Raw genomic sequence first — 19849 nt, forward strand, 5'->3', positions numbered from 1 at the left:
TTGGTTTGTCGCATATATCTTTATCAAAGTGCAAAAGTTGATCTTGCTAGGAATAAAAATGTATTTTTAACAAATTTTTAACTGCGACCACTTTTATGTGCGAATCGCCGAAATGAAATGGTATGTAGAAAATAGGTGTACTTTGAGGGGGTGTGTGAGGCTGAAAGTTGTTTTTATCACAAAATAACTTATGAACTTCTCTTAGTTGGAGATTTAGCTGTAACTTGACATCAAAACATCTAAGTTTCAAGACAGTCGATTTTTGTATTTTTGTCCACCTTCGCGGCACTGTGCGCCGCACTAGTACCTTTTATGCCCTAAATCGGAATCGAAACCATGGCTCTCTGACCAAACTCTCTTCTATTTGCAAGGACGTTTAAATGTCTAACCCAGTCTAAATGTCTAAAAATAGTTTCACATAAATAAATCTCCATTGCGGCTTAGCCACCTTAATCGTCTCGTCCAATCAACCATTTTTCAATCACAGCTATCAGCTTTTCATCATCTTTCAGACTTTATGGCTTACAAACTCGCCGCATTCAATGCATTTCAGAGTTAAATAAAAGCCAAAAACTACTGTCCGCCAACTCCCAACTCTGCTATATCTCTCCTACCTTAAAATGCATATCTACTTGAAAACATCAGTTCGTCTTTCTTGGCTACAAATTTTAGTTGATTGGTTATGTGCCTGTGTTTGTGTGTGTGTATGTGGGTGGGTGTGTGTGTTTGTGTGGGTGCCACAGTTGATTGTGGCTTTTGCCTGTGGCTGGCGGTTATTGCGGTCAATTCAGTTGAGCATTAAATCGATTTCAATGAAATTTAATCGTCCCTCTCTTCATTAGAAGCGCATATCAATGGCTAGTACTTTGGCTGCTTGCATTTTGGTATAATGTCAACAACTACTATGTATAGTTATAAAAGCCAAAATCCCCCTAAAGGGACTAGTATCACTAAACAATTTCAACCATTCATTCCCAATTTTCGTAATTGCTTCTAAAAGTTCAAATGTAGTGAAATTAGAGAGTGATGTCAATGATGCTTGAATGGGCGTTAAAACGTTTCATAAGTTCACTTCCACGAAGTCAAAGTTCAAATTGGGTACAAAGTGAAAGTTCAAGTCAACTTTTTTTTTGAGCAGAAGCAAAGACAATTTTCTGGTGGAGTTATTTTTGCAATCTCAGAACGATTTTTTGTCACAAATAAACTTAGCTAATTTGTATTTGATTAATTTTCAGTTTTTAATCTTAAAATATTTTAGTATGTCGCAGTAAGAGTTGATTGCATCAGTCGTCTAGCAAAAATCTGTAATTCTTGGCAGGCCTGTATATAAATGGTACGATACTCTAGGCTCTCTAAAATATGCTTCTCTTGAAGTTCTCAACAAGTTTATGAAACAGTTAATACTTTAAAGCTTGATCAAAAAACTCACGGCGTAAGAATAACAAGGTGTAGTCAAGAACTTAACCTAATTGTTTCGCCATTTCTATTCCGGTCATTCATTTTAAAGTAGTAGAGAAAGTATCTACTGATTTCTTACTACTTTTACTACGTTTATGCCTGCTATTTAAAAATAACTAGAAGAAAATATGTATATTATTACAGATTTTTAAGCCTGAAAATATTTTGGTTTCGGCACCTCCACACGGCTTGATCATATATTAGAAATTAGAAATAAAAAAATTACCGTTAAATAAGGAAATTTTCTTTAAGACTTATAATGATTTCTTAAATAGATTAAAACACATAAATATCATAAATATCAGTGAATCCCTTTATTTTAACATAAAGTCGTTTTGTTCTAGTGTATCAATAGTCAGTTTTGCTCATTATTATCACACTGCAGCAAAAGGTATCAATATAAAAAAATATCAAATAAAAAGCTTTTTAATTTACATTAACTCAAACTAGTGACCACAAGTTGATTTTTTTAATATTCGCAATATTTTTCAAGTGGAATTTTTTGTTATTTTTTAATAAAAATATGGTCTAAACTTTAACTAAAATTTGATAAATGAAAAATTAAAATTTTATACAAAATTTAGGAATTCAACAACTTTTCATTAAAATTTCAAACTTTTTAATCTGAATCTTTATACCATTGTTGGGTATGCAGTTTTATAGCCCACACAAGTTTAGTCTAATGAAGTGAAACTTTCAAACGGCTAAAAAATCGCGTTGATATTTTATTAATTTATATTTTTTATTTATTTTCGACCCGGCGTGCTTCACTGCGCCTTAAAGGTATTTTGGTGCTTTTGATACGCGTATTATAATATTTCATTTATTTTATCCATTTAATTGAATATAGTTTGTCAAAACAGGTGGCAACCCTGCTCAGACATATTTCCGGCAGTAAGCTTTCCTAAACCTCTTCAGTTTGTTACACATTTTGCAATGTTAACTTTATCTTATCAATTAATTTAATACAAAATTTTAAACAGGTGGCAACCTTCAATAAAAATATTTTCGGCTGTAAGCTTTTTTAAGCCTTTTTCTTTTGGTAGCCATATTGCAATATTTTCTTTATCTTATCAATTTACTAAAACTGCAGTTTTCAAACAGGTGGCAACCATCTCTTTTTTTCTTTCTATATTTTAGGTTATACCTTCATGCATTAGTTTTCAAATGGTGTGCGTACAAACATACAGACACAAATTCTAAAAATTGTTGATTTTGCTTCTGTTGCACTAATAAAGGCCCCCATATTAATATTTCTTTAATATCTATATTGTACAAACAGCGGCCTGTTACAATTTTATTATATGCACAGATTAGTCTGATATATTCTTCATAGAAATATTTAAATATGTTTAGAATTATGACTTTTTTAATTTTTTTAATTTTTTTTTTCAACTGATTAAAAAAATGTAGTCATTTTAACAGAGGTTACTACTGAAATAGAAGTAAAAAAGGCATTTTAAAACTTAGGTCATTACGCGGAAATATCTACCGTAAAGACTTCTTAACATATTGTTTGATTTATGGCCATACAAATGTGGCAAGCCTACTAATGCTCTTGTCATGATATGTGCTTTAGGTCTGAAGAATTTTAATCTCGAACTTGCCCTCAAGCATGCAAGTACCGTGCAAGCCATTTAAAAATCAGCCTATAATAATATTAACAGACTTAAATTTTTTTCATATTTTCGACAGCCTCGCATACAACAAATAACTTCCGAAAACAGTCATAAAAAAAAAAATAAATCGTTCGACCATTAAAGCTACTGGAATTTAATACTGTCAAACACCTTTTTGAAATGCATACATTCCATAAATAGTATACATATGTATATGTACATACGTACAGATTTCGCCACCGCTTTCAACATTTTGGTATCCTATGGCTTTAGTTATTCAAATTCCGCACTGACTTTATTTAGTCATTTCATTTACATACATAAGTGCATATATATGTTTAATACCTATTCTGCTTTCGTTTATCTTTCGTTCGTGCTTCTATTTTTTATTCAAAGTGTTATTTTCGTATAGTTTTATGTGTGTGTTGCGTGAGCTTAAAAACTCATAAAATTTTTAAAACCTGGTCACACCTGATGCCGTTTACCGATTTTTTATCATTTAATTCTTGTTATTTTTTCAGTTATTTTTAGAGATTTCACGCTGCGCTGCTTTTGGCGCATATTTGCACATTCCTTTTACCGCGAACGTGTTTCGAAAAATTGCAAAAAGAATTTTGTATATAAAACAAATAATGAATTTATAAAACATTCATTCACAAAACTAATGTACATTTAGCAAATACTTGTCATTTAAAATAAAATTGTGAAAATATTTGCCAAAAATGTGGCAAAAAAAAAGAAGTTATTTGAATACTGAATAATTTTTTCAGCGCACTTGGATGTTAAAATATGTAAATATTCATTGCCACACGAAATTTTTTGAAGTGCAATTCATATTTAACTTGAAGGTAATTAAATGGATTGTGGGAAAAATCGTAAAAAAAATATTAAATGTTAATTGTCAGTGTCGCGGCTAAACAAGAAACCGAAAAAAAGCAGGAGCCAACCGACTTCAAAAAAAGGAGGAGGTTATCAATTCATCGGATTATTATTATTTTTTATGTATAAATGTGTATACGCATAACTTTGGACCACGTTTTTAGATATTTTCGGTAGTTTAGGATCCGATCATTCGATCATGAAGAAACTAACGGTACTCTTAAATTTTTATATGAGAATTGAAGTCGGTTTTGTTTTTTGCATTTTATTTATTTTACATTTTGTTGGTATATTATTATATGGAAACTTTTAGTAACCATTTTGATATGTAAGTCCCAGCCAGTTTAGGTATTTTCCTACTAATTTAGTAGTAGGTAGCTACTTTGGTAGCTCCGAAGGATCCGCTTTGATCCGGGTTTGGCTCGATGTCGACCGATCTCCTAGAATCAGAGCCCTTTTTTGACAGACCTATATTTAGGCACAGAAAAAAACGACTGGCGTGCTTTCTAGGACTCGGCAGTAATCGCTTAGGCGGCTACAAGGCCAATCAAGAAGAAGAAGAAAAAGTTATTCCAAAAGTAATACTATTGTTTTAATTCCGACAACCACCTTGAGATGAGGGCGTTACCGCAAAATGAAGGCAGTTGAGCCATATTTATCGCGTCTGTGTCAGATTTGAAGTGCTGCCCGCATGTTGCCCCTATAGTCAATCTCCTGTTGGTCAGATTGACGAAGTAGGTTTCAAGCTACGGTCTACCCATTTCATAAGAGGTATTTGCGATATAAAGGACATCCAGTTACAGCCAACTCAATTGCCCCACAATTAACTGGTATATGACTGAGTACTGGAACCGGGGTTGGCAGGTGTCGGGGTTTTAACCGGAAAGAAACTAGACAGTCCAGTCAGGTCAATTTTCTTTCTAGACGGGATTGGAGTGGGGGCAGGATAGTCGAGGAAAACTCCACTGAAATCTATACTGACGTGTCCCAAACGGACTGCGGTGTGGGTACGGGGATGTTCTCTGAAACGCTGAATTTCTCTCTCTCGTTTTGACTATCTAACTTTGCTAGCATCTTCCAAGCGGAAGTACTGGGCATCGAAAGAGCCTATAAAGCCTTAGAGAGGAACTGCATAGGAGTACGAAAACTTACATTTTCTCAGATAGCCAAGCGGCACTTCTGGCACTTGCCTCACCGGTAGCAAAATCTAAAACGCTCAGAGATTGCAAGTGCGCATTAAGCTCGGCGGCCGAGTTAATAGACATCACTCTCATCTTGGTTCTCGGACATAGGAACATACATGGAAATGAGAGGGCTGATGAGTTGGCCAAGGCCGGATCATCTTTTGATGAATCCTAAGCAGAGACAATAAATTGTCTTTCGGACTCATCAAAAGGGAACTGCATCTTCAATTCACACATGTGGCTGATACACGTTGGAACAACTTCAAACCTGCAAAACTGTGAGGATCGTATGGCCGCATTATGACAAGACAAAGGCAGAAAAACTTCTCAAGATCTGCCTTCCATACAACCCTGGGTGCCGTAGCTGTAATCCTGAGGGAAGTAAAGTAACGGGCCTACACTATCTATGCGAGTGCTCAGCATTGGCACGAATAAGGCAGAAAACATTCGGGAGTTTTTCCATCCTAAATCTTGGGGAGTCCCCAAATTCACCTTAATAGATTCATTGGAAAATCCATATGGTTTAACGAACCCAACGAATCATGAAAGCAGATAAAATCAAGAGTCCCAGAGAAAGTTTATTAAAATGGTGCTATTAGCACTTATTGGGTTCTGGGAATTTACTCAGGCGACGCGTCTACCAACTAACCAAGGGTTGCTTTTTTATATTTTTCGGTGACACCTATAGAACTTTTTTCTGATACGGTCTAATGTACATAAATATTTTAATTAAGAAAAAACTGGAGAAATTCCTCAAGCCCAAGTTAAGTGGAGGTTACTGTAAAATTCTTTATCTTAACAACTACTGAAACCAAAAAAGGCTGCAGAATTTCTTAGACTTCTCATTTTGTTCAACTTGAAAATGAGCCAATAGTATTTCTATTGTACATAAATATGTACATTCATATGTACCTATTACCCAGCCTACCTAAGCATTTGCTTTCGAAGAAACTCTAAATGCCTCCTATGCAATCTTCTACGAAATTTCGCAAATAAAAGTTGAAGAAAAATGTCTTAATAAATAAATAGAAATATGAAGCGACAAAAGTAGAGCTGTCATAGAGACTTGCAACCGTTTTTGCAGCAGCTGCAGCTCAGCTACCCATACACCTACTTACATGCATACATACATACGAACAATCAATTGTAAACGGAAATTCATAGCGCATAATGGACCACACACACGCGCCTCTTACCGCAGAACTCCACAGGCAAACATCGATGGCCTACCAACTGTCATTTTGACGAGCAATGTGATTGCAAGTTTTTGTGTGTGGGCACTTTGATGTCTTGAAATAAGCATTTGCCGCGTGACGCCACCAGACAACATTCTCTCAATTTCGGTGTTTAAAAACATTTAAATCTTTAAAAAACTTGCTGAATAATTTCCTAAAACGTAATAATAAATAATCCAATAAGGAACAGACTTTTATTTTAATTTAATATAAAAATTTCATCGATGTTACCACCAGCACGCTTTCTTTCAAATGAAAATATGGCTGTCAAACTATCGAATTGCCTGCAATAGATGTCAAGCAATAAGCGCTGACATATATTGCAGCACATGAGAAATAGGCGGTCTCCATTGGAAATATATTTTGTGACATAGTTTTCACGACATCAGTGTTTTCCTGTGGAGACAGGGCCTTATATGACCGCTGTTGTCAATTGCAATTGAAACCGCGCTGAGCTTTTGACTTTCTGCAAACTACTGCATGCGCCCCCCAAGCGGTAGCAGCGGCAACAGTGTAGGCGGTGTAGTGAACCAGCAAATATATATGTATGTATGTACGTATGTGTGCAGGAAACATGTGGCACACTCGAAATGAATTGCTTTGTTGCACTACAATGAACTCACGCGGTGCAGAGAGCAACCGCAAATGTGTGGCAGCATCGCGTTATCTGTTGAAAATACTAGCAGAGGTACTAGTGGAGCTGGCGGTGGTGTGAGGTGAAAAGTTGATGTAGTTAAGCTGAGGACGCGCACGACCAGCTAAGCGTCTATTGACTTGATGAAGTTATAAGCGATATCCGTACTTATACATACATATCTATAAATAGTGGTGGTCAAAGCAGTTATGGCATTGCAGTAACTAATAATGGTGCGGTGAAGGAAAATATTTGAACAGCAGCGTCGCCATGTGACTAAATATAAAGTAGGGTTGCTGCGGTTTAAGAAATTAGCTAAAAATTATAAAATGGAAGGTGATCCTTATGGTCCTTATGACGCAATAGATTGGTACAACTTCTACTGAATTTTTAAACGTTCATAGCAGCAAACGTTACGAACTTAACTTTTAAAACAAAAATTTAAAGATCTAGGCGTTGCAATTTGATTTCAATTTATGTTTTGATTTTGATCGATTTGATCGTTTTTTCTGATGTTTTTGTTCTACTTTATCGATACGTTTATTGAAATAGTCGATAGCACTTAATCAATTTTTTCGATAACTTTTGCATTTTCTTTTTTGGTTTGCGCATATAGTAATCGAAAAACGAATTAAACCATTAAATATGATGGCATAAATTGGGCAAGAACATTTCAAAACAATAATCGAAGAAAGAAATATTTTATATTATCGATAAAATATTACCGGAAATACATAATTTCTTTCGTGAACGACGACTTTTGTTCAAAATTTAAATCAATTACCCAAAAAATAATTTCGAAAATTTTCACACAAATCGAAATAAAAAAAAAATTAGTTTGAGAAATCGCACTCGTTGATTATCGATAAAATGGGATCAAAATAAGATAATAGTTTCGCATTGAACAATATTCAAAATGAAAAATTTATGCATATTCAAAGTTATGAAGCAATTAGAATCGAATAATTTTAAATGCAGCAAATCGAAAAACTTAATATAATAGAAACAAAAAAAAATATTAAAACCTACAATTATCGATCAAATAAAATAAATGAGTTTTTGAGTCTTATACAAGTCGAAAAAAAAATTTAAATATATTTTAAAAATAAGTAAAAATATAATATAAAGTTTCCGAAAATGGAACCAAGAAAACTTTGATTTAACATATAACGATTTTTTCATGAAATATATATAAAAATTGTTTTCAAAATTATTAACAGCTAAAATTAGCGCTCAAAGAAATCGAAGAAAATGTCTACGATTAGAAAAAATTTTAATTATCTATGTATGTTCCAAAAACCATCATCGGTTATTTTAATAAAAAAAATAAAATAAATCAAGCAAATAAATCTTCACTGAAGGGGAATTGCTTGAGATCTTACTATGAGAACCCATTGAACTAGAGATGGACACCATTTCCACAAAATCGGTTAAAAAAGCTGGATTAATAAAAACCTGATCTTTTCGGTTTCCCGAAAAAATCGATGCACAAAAAACATAAAACTAAAACAACACCAATACAGAATTAAAATTAATTTTCCTTTTTAATATGTATTGTATCTTCTTATTTTAGAATAACAAATTATTTGTATCACTTTTAAAATTTTTTTATTTAAATTTACTTAGTGCTGGCATCGCCAACCAATTAAGGCAATTATTTCTACTTTATTATATTTACAAACTTAATTTCCAAAAATAAGGGAGGTTAACATCTAAATTAAAAAAAAAAGATTAAAAAAGATAATTAACCAAATTAAAAAAAAAAAAACTTTTTTCAAACATCCCTAACTTGCAATCCAAAACATCGAATTTCAAAATTTCTTACGGAGGAGCTACTTCTCACTCAGAGAGACAAGAGATAACGGGGCTGCTTTCCTAACTGAAAAACCCGTAAGTGCATCCTTTGTCTGGAAACTTGTATTAAACTGCCTACTTGGTGCTCCAAGCTTTTCACGTTTCGAGCTCACGATCACTCCCGAATGTCAGTTAGATCCCCTGTCATTCTATGGCCGGCTCTTCAAACCTCATAGAGTCAATGCTTTCCGCCTGATCTTACCTACCCTCTCCCTATTTGCCAAGGTTAAAAAAAATTCCCATCACTTGCTTAAAAATATTTGCACTGTTGCGAATAAATGAGCTATCAAGTCGTTATAGATTTTCTACTTCGCACACAATCGGTTTGTCGCTTTCATCTCCTATAAGAAAGGAGCAAATGAGTATTTTAAATGGTTGTTTTAGCCATCCACGGCTGGATGGTGCGTGTGCCATAAGTTTGTGTTCGCATCATGCACTTTACTGCCATTTTTTCTGTCATTTATGTCAATTGCAATATTTCTTATCACCACCAATAATGGTTTGCACAGAGGACGGAATTCGCTTCACAGCTTTTTCGCACACAACCGCACTCGACCGACCAACCGGGGCGTATCGCCAAGCGCATTCTCACGCTTCTTGCACTCATTTTCGTTTGGACATTTTCACTGACATTATCCTAGCCATAAGTTGTAGTATTTGTTGTTGCTGTTGCGGTTGTTATGTAGTATTTCTATATGTAATGTCGTAGNTTTCACTGACATTATCCTAGCCATAAGTTGTAGTATTTGTTGTTGCTGTTATTATGTAGTATTTCTATATGTAATGTCGTACGTTGTTTGTCGCTGTTGCACTTAACAATTTTATTTTGCGCTAAAATGAAGACACCAAGTGGCATTTATTGTCACCACATAGACAAGAGCTTTACGCGCATGCGTGGTGGTAATGCGGCTATTGAGCGGTCTTCATTGAATTGGCAGTGCCCTCTGGTCGGTCTGTGCGAATGTCCACTATAATCGAATGCAACGATGTTTTTGTATTATTGGCAGCTGCAATCGGATTCAAGCTGATTTGCTGTGCGCTCCCTTTCCGCCTACCTCCATCAGCTGTATCGCCTCTGTTGCGGTGCGGTTTATTGCCGCTTTTTATGCGCTTCCTTACATTTCGCGCGCAATTTTCTGCACACCCAATCAGTTGCACTCGCGCACACACGCCAACATATTCATTTACACTTTGCGCCTTAAGCGCTGACAGTCACGTATGGTTTTGTCACTTGCTGATCTGACCACACATTCCATATACCATATGCCATATGCCACATGCCACATGCCACATGCCGTTGTTGCATCGATTGTCTGGAGATAGTGGCGNCTGACCACACATTCCATATACCATATGCCATATGCCACATGCCACATGCCGTTGTTGCATCGATTGTCTGGAGATAGTGGCCTGGAGCCTTTGGTCAGTCTTGGTTAACGGAAAGTCGCGTGGGAAATTCCATTCTTTCTTTTCAGGCTTTTGTACTCTAATTCTTTGATGCCTTTGTTGTGGTTGGATATGATTTGTACCACCACAATATAAATATGTATGAGTGTGTGGATTTTCATGCACCGCAGCCATAATTGCTTGTTTTGGAAAATTGGAAAATACTTACACTTGAATAAGGAAATATGAAGACACATAAAGCCGCATTACTTCATCATGCGATGAGTGTTTGTATAGAAAACTTTTTCAAAGATTAAAAGCACATAAAGCACATTGTCTCGCATGAAATCAAAGAGATGAGTTCTTTCTTTTCAATAGTTCAATTACGAGTATTAGAAACTCAGTGATATATAGAGCGTTAATAATTGAAATATTTTCCTCTTTTTCTTATTTGATACGATTTATCGCCTATTACCTCTTACCGTTTTCGTAGTTCGCTGAGTTAAGTATTAAAACCAGTCAGGTCCTTATACTCTTGATCCTTACATTGCGTCGTATTCGGCGCTTCCAAAGACACTTTCGCCAGAGCATCATCTTCTATACGTTGGGCATATTCCACCCAATGCAATCGTTTTGTTATGTGACCATTTAAATGATACTCGTCGTCTACATAAACGTGGCTATAGATCTCATCTTTGTTAGGCATCATCCCCATGTCTGTATCAATTAAACGCCGGAAATGATGAGAGGTTTGTAATGCATATTTTTTCCCTGAGGAGAGAGAACTCTGCTTTGATTTCTACCGAGGTCAAAGATCTCTAGATAGGCATTGTTACTAAGTAGTAACTATACCGGCTCCTAAAGTCTTTTCGGGCTGCCATAAGGGTATTGCAGAGCTACAAATCAAGTTCATATGCCTCCTTATCTCTGCACTGAAAGACGCTGATCAGACTGCTGCAGAACAACGATGTCAATATAAGATGCATACCACCATTTACTAAGCTTTCTAAGATCAGATTGAAGAGTTCGCACGCTTTAAGTCTTTTTTGGAGGAGACTAAACGATTTGTTCAATGTTACTCAATATCGATGGCTGAGTGGAAGATCGACCTATCTCGGCAGCCAGTTCGAAAACGCCCTATCTCAGAAAACTTTTCAAGAACGCCCTACTTCAAAAGTTTATTAAAGAACTCCCTATCTCAGAATTTGGTTGAAGGACGCCCTATATTAGAGTTCGATTCAAAAACACCCTATCTCAAACGAAACTAAATTGAAAATATGCTGAGATAGGATGATAGATATCATGACTAGGAATCGTATCACACTGTACCAGTGATGCGGCCTTTTAAATAGCCATCAGTTCCGTCTGAAAAACTCTTCAGTAGTCAGGAAAGCGGAAGCTGAACGAACGTGTAAACATGGATAAGTGTCCATTGACCATTCTTCATTGATGCACTTGGTCTTGGAAGTGCGGGTGGGTGGGATGTACTCGGTCTTAGGGAACTGCGTAAGGTCGTTCAAAATTTTACAGTGACCGATATGTGAATGCGTGCATTTCTTGGTCACGTTAAGCCTAATTGCAGTATTACATCCTAAATATCTTTCTTGCACACACTTTCATCGATACTTTTACGAAATTTCAGGCAATATATGCAAATAATATGAATTTTTTTGAGGATTCGTAAAGAAATCGTTACATAATTCGGATACCCTTAAAGATTTCCTTAACATTTCGGAAACTTTGCTTTGCAGTCAATAAATCAAACAACAAAGAGACCCTAGATTTCAGTTTTAATGCGTTGGCTGTCTAAACTCTACGATCTGCCATTTTATTTAGGGTGCTATATAAGATAACGGATTTGTTTTCTAAAATGCACTGTGCTCTACTTGTCAAGCCCTTTCATTTGATACCCATATTAAGATGGTTGTGAATAAAATTTTGTTCGCCATTTTATGTCTGCGGCCATCTTGGATTTACAATGACTTTGTATAAATCGTACATAATTTCATTGCTCTCAGAACTAAAGGTGTGTGCCAAATTTCAGATCAATAACTCAACGGAAAAAAGGGAATTTTCAATTACTATTAAATTTGACCACCCAAACAAGATTTAAAATGACCCACATGGGTGAGAGATAAAGGGTTAACATGTTCCACAAAAATATACGTCATTAAATTTTACTATAGGGCCTTAAAGACAAGAGTAATAGTAAATGTAGTTTTATACAAGATTTTTTAAGTAATTTAGGCCAAATTAGGAAAACTTCAGTGTGTACACTGTGAGAAACTTTTGACGTTCATGGAGAAAACGGCAGCCAATCCAAAGTTCTAGAGCTCTTCCTCTTTCATAATTGCCGAACTGCATTCGGGCCTTTGTTTGGCTGTCGCACAGTGTTTTTAGACTTTCAGCTCTGACCGCTCTGATCGAGTTGTCCTCAAACCAAATTTTACAAGATATTACAGAAATTGGTTCCGAAATACATACATACATATTCGCAATTCGGATTTCCGTATTTTTTCTAAGTGAAACAGTTTGATACATATGTATACTTATATGTATGTACTATAAAAATGTCTTAAACTGACTGTTTGTGCGATTTTATAACAAATGATTGATTACTACAGAGCAAATAAACGACATAAATACTTATGAGAAAGCATCCACACCAAAGATAAATAATATATGAGGGCAAGAAAATGTTCTTAACGAATTCGTAAAGATAAGCCAACAGTAGTCGTATGAGTAAATTCTTAAGTGAGAGATTTGTAGAAGATATCTCACACAACAAGCACTGAAATAGGAGCAACAAATTGACGATTTGATGAAAGAGTTTTTCATAAAGCTAATGCGCTAACATGACCCATAGCAATTGACAGTATGACAGTATTTATTGACATAGAAGAGGGAAGGAAAAAAGCCATAATATATGTGCCATACGTATGTATGCATGGCTTTTTATGTATAAAAGTTTCTTAAGTTTTCACTTGTTTGATTGATTGAAAAGATGACCTCAATTCCAAGCCTCTAGTGTTCTATATAAACTGCGTATAAAATTAGAAAACTTGCTCATACGTATACCCGTATTTAACTGAGCTGATTTATCTACCAATCGACAATGTATTTACGCTTGCCGACTAATTAAAAAATATATCTACTTATTTGTGTTTATTAAAAAATTATTAATCAGCTTCATTGGAAGCTCCGGAAATGCCAGTGTGTAAGCAAGCCGATTAGTGACATATACATATATGCATGTGTGTGCATTAGGGTGGTCCAAAAACAGTAAACTCGGAATCGTAATGCTCTCACCCCTAGGATTATTCTATATCGAAAAAGTATACCCCTATTTTTTTTATTTTAAATCAAAAAATATTTAGAGGTCGCTCAAAATTCCAACTTTACTTTCTCACATGCATTTTTGGACCACCCTAGTGTACATATACGTATACGTAAATTCTTGTATACCTTTTAAGAAAACACGTCATTGCAAGTGCAAAGATCTCAGCAAAAAAAAAAACAATGCAGTTGTTTGGGAATGTGTTTCCTCTTTTTCAATGGGAGTTGCTGAGAGAAGACAAACGAAGAAGTGGACAAGCGCGCGTGAAAAGCTCTGATACAAGACTTATGGAAGCGAGTCAATCTATCTGACCTAACTAAGATTGCTGATCTCAGAAATTGCCAATAAGACTCTAGGATTCTAATAATTACTACTAACAGAAGGTGGACTAGCCCGCACTCATGCCGAACATAGAGCTAACTCTGCTCATCGATCGATGAATGATTAACACATAGGTTTGCCTATTGAATGCGCCTAAAATTTTGTGGGGACCATTTCTTCGAGGACCTAGAGAGCTAGGTATATCCTCTGAGGTGTGGGCTGTCTAAATTCGCTTAGGATTTGCCCTTTTGGGTTAAACTAAACTAACTTATTGCTGGGATAGAGAAAACAAAGAGCTACAGCTTTATCGTCGACAAGGACACTACCGAGCAAAATTTTTAATTACTCCATTATATTTTGGGTAGTTCTTAACTAGACCTACTCTACGTTCATCGCCATTTTTACTGCTGGGTTGGAGCATATGTGCCATATGCAAATGTGTATGTAACACTCTCGTTTCTTTTCAAAAAATTAATACTTCAGCACATCATTGAACTTGAACTCCGCTGACCGCCACTCGTAATTAAAAGGAAATACTTTTTTTAATACTCTTTTTCAGTCTTCTTACTAACTTTCAGTCAAAACTGAAATACTCTAGATACTCCATGTGTATGCATAAGTACTATGTACGTATGTTCATACATATTATAATGTGTGTAGGTCCATAAAAAAATGATAAACAAAAAACAATTTCAACTGTATTGCGCCTGGTCATTAAGCGAAAAATGTCAGAGGCAGCAGCAACTGACAGCTGGCTACAGGAAATCGAACGCTGAAAAATTACGCAAATGTCATCAGTCGTGAAAAAGCTGCAATCAGCGACTCTGGTGAAAAAATTTAAAATAAATGTTCGCTATAGGAGTATAATGCTTTAAGTTTGGGTGCAGTTAAAAATAAAATTTCATAAATAAATATCAAGAGCAATCAGCTGTTTTTTCGCTTTCACTCAGCATCTAACGGCAAAAAGTGTCATTTATCAGCCTGTCAGCTGTAAAGCCCCGAACAAACAAATTTTAGAAAAGTCAGAATAAAAAAGCACAGCGTCTAGATAAAACTAAGTGGAAAAGTTTGGATGCTCGTTGTATGATTTCTTTGTCTCAACTGCGACTTTTTCCACTCATCTCTGCAGCAAACCACACGCAACATTGATAAATTCGTGGCTTGTTTAGAATCGCCTGACTTTTGAACTGTCAAGCGAATGTCACGAATAGCAAACATGCTTTGAAAGGAGTTATGTACTCGTATGGATGTGCCTTTAGTGTATTCTTTTTTCGTTGCTGACAAATACAAAATTTTCGGCTTATCTTAATTTATTTTTATGGAGAAATTTTTCTATGCTGAGTGACAGATGGAAACCACGACTTCAATAAAAAGATGGTTAAAATTAAAAATGTAGCTGTGAATGCACATTAGGGTAGTGCCTAAAATGTCAATATCATGTTCCACGCAAATTTCAATATTTAAAAAAAGGGTCGCTTACAGGGTTTTGAAATAAGAATGTAATTGTTTTTTTTTTTATCGCAAAAATTCAAAAACATGTTTACTTTAACCAGCTTTAATCGAGCGAGTTTATGAATGTAATAATATGTCAAATTTATTAGACTACAAGTCAAAATTTATAAAAATTTTTGCGATTTTTTAACAATTTAAATTGTTTCCATCTTCGATAGCGACCATGAATCCGACGAGGCTCGCCCTGGGGATGTAGTTAGAGTTCGCCGCAAGAATCACGATACTCTGTGACAGACTTCAAATGGCTGCTACTTAGATGCAATGAAGAAAGATCACACATTAATTTTGTAGGTATAGACCCAGACGGCCAGCGCTCTTCTCAGCCGCACGAAATAGCAAGGATTATGTGCCCTCAGCGTGAATTCGATCTTGGTGTCATCTTTACCTTTTAAATTTTGCTAGAAAGTAAAATTTCTTTGCGTAATGTTTAATAGGAAGGCGTGGTATTTTCTGAGGGATGCATTTTTAGCTTTGAACTCCCTAGAAGAGTATCTTAACAATAAAGATTTTTGTAGTTGGTGGGTTATGCTTATGTTTTATCCAAGTCGTCTAGGGGGGCCGGTATGTTTAGACGCGTCTGCTAACATCAGGCGCCTAAATACATGCTATGTACTGCTGCATGTGCAAAAACTTCCTTTATGCAATTTATGAAATTTTTGCACATGCACTTCTCAACTGCCATGTAATTGAACTTTCTTAAGTTTTAATTAGATGGCACTTCAAAGTTTGCTCGGCGTAGTCTGATGCATTCTCCGGACACTGTTCCGGAGTTTTTTTGCGGACTCTGCTTGACTTTGCATTCATGCAGAGGTGGTACTCACCTGTATCTACCATTGGCCACAGAGCCTACCCACCTTTTTTGAACCAATAAATATTTTTTTTTTTTATAAAATACATACATGCAAACATACTGGTGTCCCCTCTCACTGAGTTATTCATTCACAAGGGACAGTTCTTATTTGACTTTTCGAAGACAGTTTATTTTCTAGACGCCTACTTTACTCAAACAATGTGACAACAAATATTTATTCTCAATTGTATTGTTTGTGTAAACTCAAGGTTATACAACTGTCAGCAGTGTTGGACTTACGTGCGTCAAAACTTGGAGAGTTGGCCAACGTTCGTAGGGTCCGTCGACGCAAAGGTTGGCAATCTGTACTGAATGCAAATGCACACAGTCTACTCAACTGTCAGTTTCATACTTGAGCGGAACGTACGCAAAGTACCCGTTCTAACGGGGCCATGAGCCCCATTGCAGTAAAGTAGGGACTGTCAGCGGCTGTCAGGGCTGCTTTCACAATGATTGAGAATATTTAGTAACTATCTAAACAAAACTCAGCATCAAGTTATTTATTGCCCTTTTTTGTTTAATTTCAATTTTGAAAATCTCACCATTTATTACTCACCTCACTTAACTCTTCACACATTTTCTCCCCATACAGTACGACAACGTCAACTCCTGTCTAAATGTGCTGCGTTCGCAGGCGGTTTGTGGCGTGGATAATATCACCACGAATGACATCTGTGCCGGCCGACTGAAGGCAGTGTTGGCGCTTTTCTTTGCGCTCAGTCGTTACAAGCAACAGTCGAAGCAATTGTCCAACACAACAACACCAAATGCGAATATTGTTTTGGGCACAACAAATACAACAGCTAATTGCACAACAACAGCAGCGGCGGCAATAAATACAGCCACTGGTGGAGCAATAACGGCAGCCAGTAATCAGGCACAAAATCAGCAACAGCAACAGCAACATCTGCAGAACGGCAATGAAACAATGTTGAATAGGTGAGTGAAGAATTCGCCTTTATTTTATTTTTTTCTAATAATGTGAACAGTTCTGAAGGTTGTAGCATTAGATAAATTAAACTGTTCTCATGTATATTATGGGGAAGAGCTAAAAGTTTTATTGGGTTGTGGCAGTGGCTCAGGTTGTAGACTAAGCTACTTGAGAACAGTTAAAATAGGGTTTGTGTTGGGTGCAGTTCCATTATTGAACAGTGGAACGCTTTGAACAATTTCTGTGGTATATACAACCAGAGAACTTAGAAGCCAAATGAACAATTTTTAGAATTTTACTCCGTCTGTCTGGTTGCTCTGGTCTGTCTATCTGTTTGTATGTTTGTACGCGCATCACTGGAAAACGAATGCATGAAATTTAATGCAGTTTGCACCGATGTATTTCTATTGGTCTAACCTAAAATATAGAAGGAAAAAAATTAAAGAGTTGCTACCTGTTTTAAAATTGCAGTTTAATTAAACTGATAAGATAAAGAAAATATGTATTGCAATATGACTGTGAAAAGAAAGAGGTTTAAGAAGGCTTACAGTTAAAAATATTTTTGTGGAGGTTGCCACATTTATGAAAATGTTTATTTAATTAAATGGAAAAGATAAATAAAATATTACAATATGGGTATCAAACTGAAGAGGTTTAGGAAAGTTTACTGTCGAAAATATTTTTTTGAGAAGGGTTGCCACCTGTTTGAAAAATCTTATTTAATTAAATTGATAAAATAAATGAAATATTACAATACGGACAAAAATACTTTTAAGGCGCAGTGAAGCATGCCGGGTATTTGCTAGTAGTACAAATGTAGTTATACTTTTTATAGTTTTTCACTGAGGTTAGGTTCTTTTTAAAAACCTTGAAGGCTACTGCTGACGTTTTGAATTTGACAAATAATAATAAGAATATAATAATAAGTCATAAAGCGGGGTCCGCATAGATATATGGGCATCAAATCCAAAAAAAATTTGATGAAAATTTAAAAATTCTTAGCGTTAACAATTACATATATTTTTGAGACATGTAGAGAATGTCCTTTCAGATTTTCGTCATTCAATAATTCCGAAGTAGGTATGTTTAGTATATTACAATTTTCCATTTATCCCTTCAAACATATTTGAAACTATACAGGGTGTCCTGAACAACCTGTCTACCCCTTCCTAAATGGCTCTATCTTTTGGTCGCATTGCCGGCTTCCGGTTTGGACCGGAAGTGGGTTTAACTGACCGGAAGCACAGTTTTTAAGGTTATATACATGTTTTTACCACAGATTCAGATTCTGCACATACAAATACATAACTTATGTTTTCAACTTTTTTCTTGGAAGTGCCTTTTCCAACCTGGACTTCTAAAATGGACGAAAATGTTTTTATTGGAAAACGAAAAAATATGAATCACCAGATCGGAAATACCCTAGCTTGTGGTCGGGTTGGTAGGAAGTATTTTCAACTTGCTGGAAGTCCATTTCTTTAAATGGGGCACACAGAGTTGGATTCTGCGGAAAAAATACATAACTTGTGTTAGAAACTTTTTTCTGGAATGGAACTCCAGGACGAAATGTGTGAAGTTCGAAGGTCGTTTCCGTTTTCCAATAAACAATATTTTCCTCCATTTTAGCAGCGGTGGACGGTTGGGCTAAGACACCCTGTGTATGTATGCAACTTGCCCAAAGATTTTTCATCTTTGTTGTTGCCACAAATTTCTTCTTTATATTTAACTTGTTGAAGCTAATTCACCACTAACTCCTCGCAAAGTTTTCAAATTCATCTAATATGTAATTACGATATATATATATATATATGTATGTGATTACGATTATTGCCCCCAAAGACTCAACGAAAATTTTTCAATCTCTTTAATTGAGCTGCTTGTCAAAATGCAAAAAATGCGCAATTGACAAGCAATATGACAAAGTTTTGTTAAACAAAACCGAAATCATTAATAAAAGTTGATCGGAAATACTTAAAAAAAAGTCTCCCCCACACGTCGTCGCCTGTCTGCCTCCACAAACAACAAATCTAATATGATTTATCGCATTGTTTGCTCGGAAATTACAACGCATATCGATTCCCAACGGATTTCCGTTTTTTTTACGCCGCCTTTTTTATGTATGTATGTAAGTACTTTTTGCCTATTTTTATATTCGCCCCACAAAAACCACCAACCAACTCAATCAACTCCAATAAACTCCAATCACAGACGCTAAACTTCGAAATGAAATTCCTTGGAAAAAGTTTACTCAGCTGTATGCAGGCCAAATAAAAAAAACCTATCCTAAACATTTTTTGTATTTTACACAATAACACTCGAGAGCTTTTTTTCTTCCTCGCACATCCTTGCGTGCAACAAAAGTGTGCAACTGTACATGAGTTCTTGGCCGTTGCGTATTTCCCTCCATTGAAGTATACATATTTATGTTAATTTGGCTTTGTGTGCGTTCAAGTGCGTTTGATTGTCGTCCAACTGCGGCATCGTTAAAATGTTAGAAAATTCAAAACATGCCGACCAACCAATTTTCGATTCAACTTTATTTGTGCTGCCCCAAAAGTGCGCAGCTTTCCACTACTCTTCTCTCCTCACTTCACTAAAACCAGCTTACTCCGACCATCTTATTTTCATCAGCTCCAACGCAACGCAATG

General features: G+C 35.8%; 1 protein-coding gene across 1 annotated transcript in view; it reads left to right on the top strand.

Moving 5' to 3' along the window:
• The window catches only part of LOC108367519 (protein sickie-like), a 305357-nt gene that overhangs the window by 114834 nt on the left and 170674 nt on the right, over positions 1 to 19849 (top strand). Inside the window, exon 3 of the mRNA XM_017622151.1 lies at positions 16862 to 17208. Within this exon, the coding sequence (XP_017477640.1) occupies positions 16862 to 17208 (347 nt within the window). The remainder of the gene's footprint in view (positions 1 to 16861; positions 17209 to 19849) is intronic.

This window comes from Rhagoletis zephyria, unplaced genomic scaffold (assembly GCF_001687245.7).
Source record: "Rhagoletis zephyria isolate East Lansing unplaced genomic scaffold, Rhagoletis_zephyria_1.1 Rzeph_scaffold_00046, whole genome shotgun sequence".
NCBI lineage: Eukaryota > Metazoa > Arthropoda > Insecta > Diptera > Tephritidae > Rhagoletis > Rhagoletis zephyria.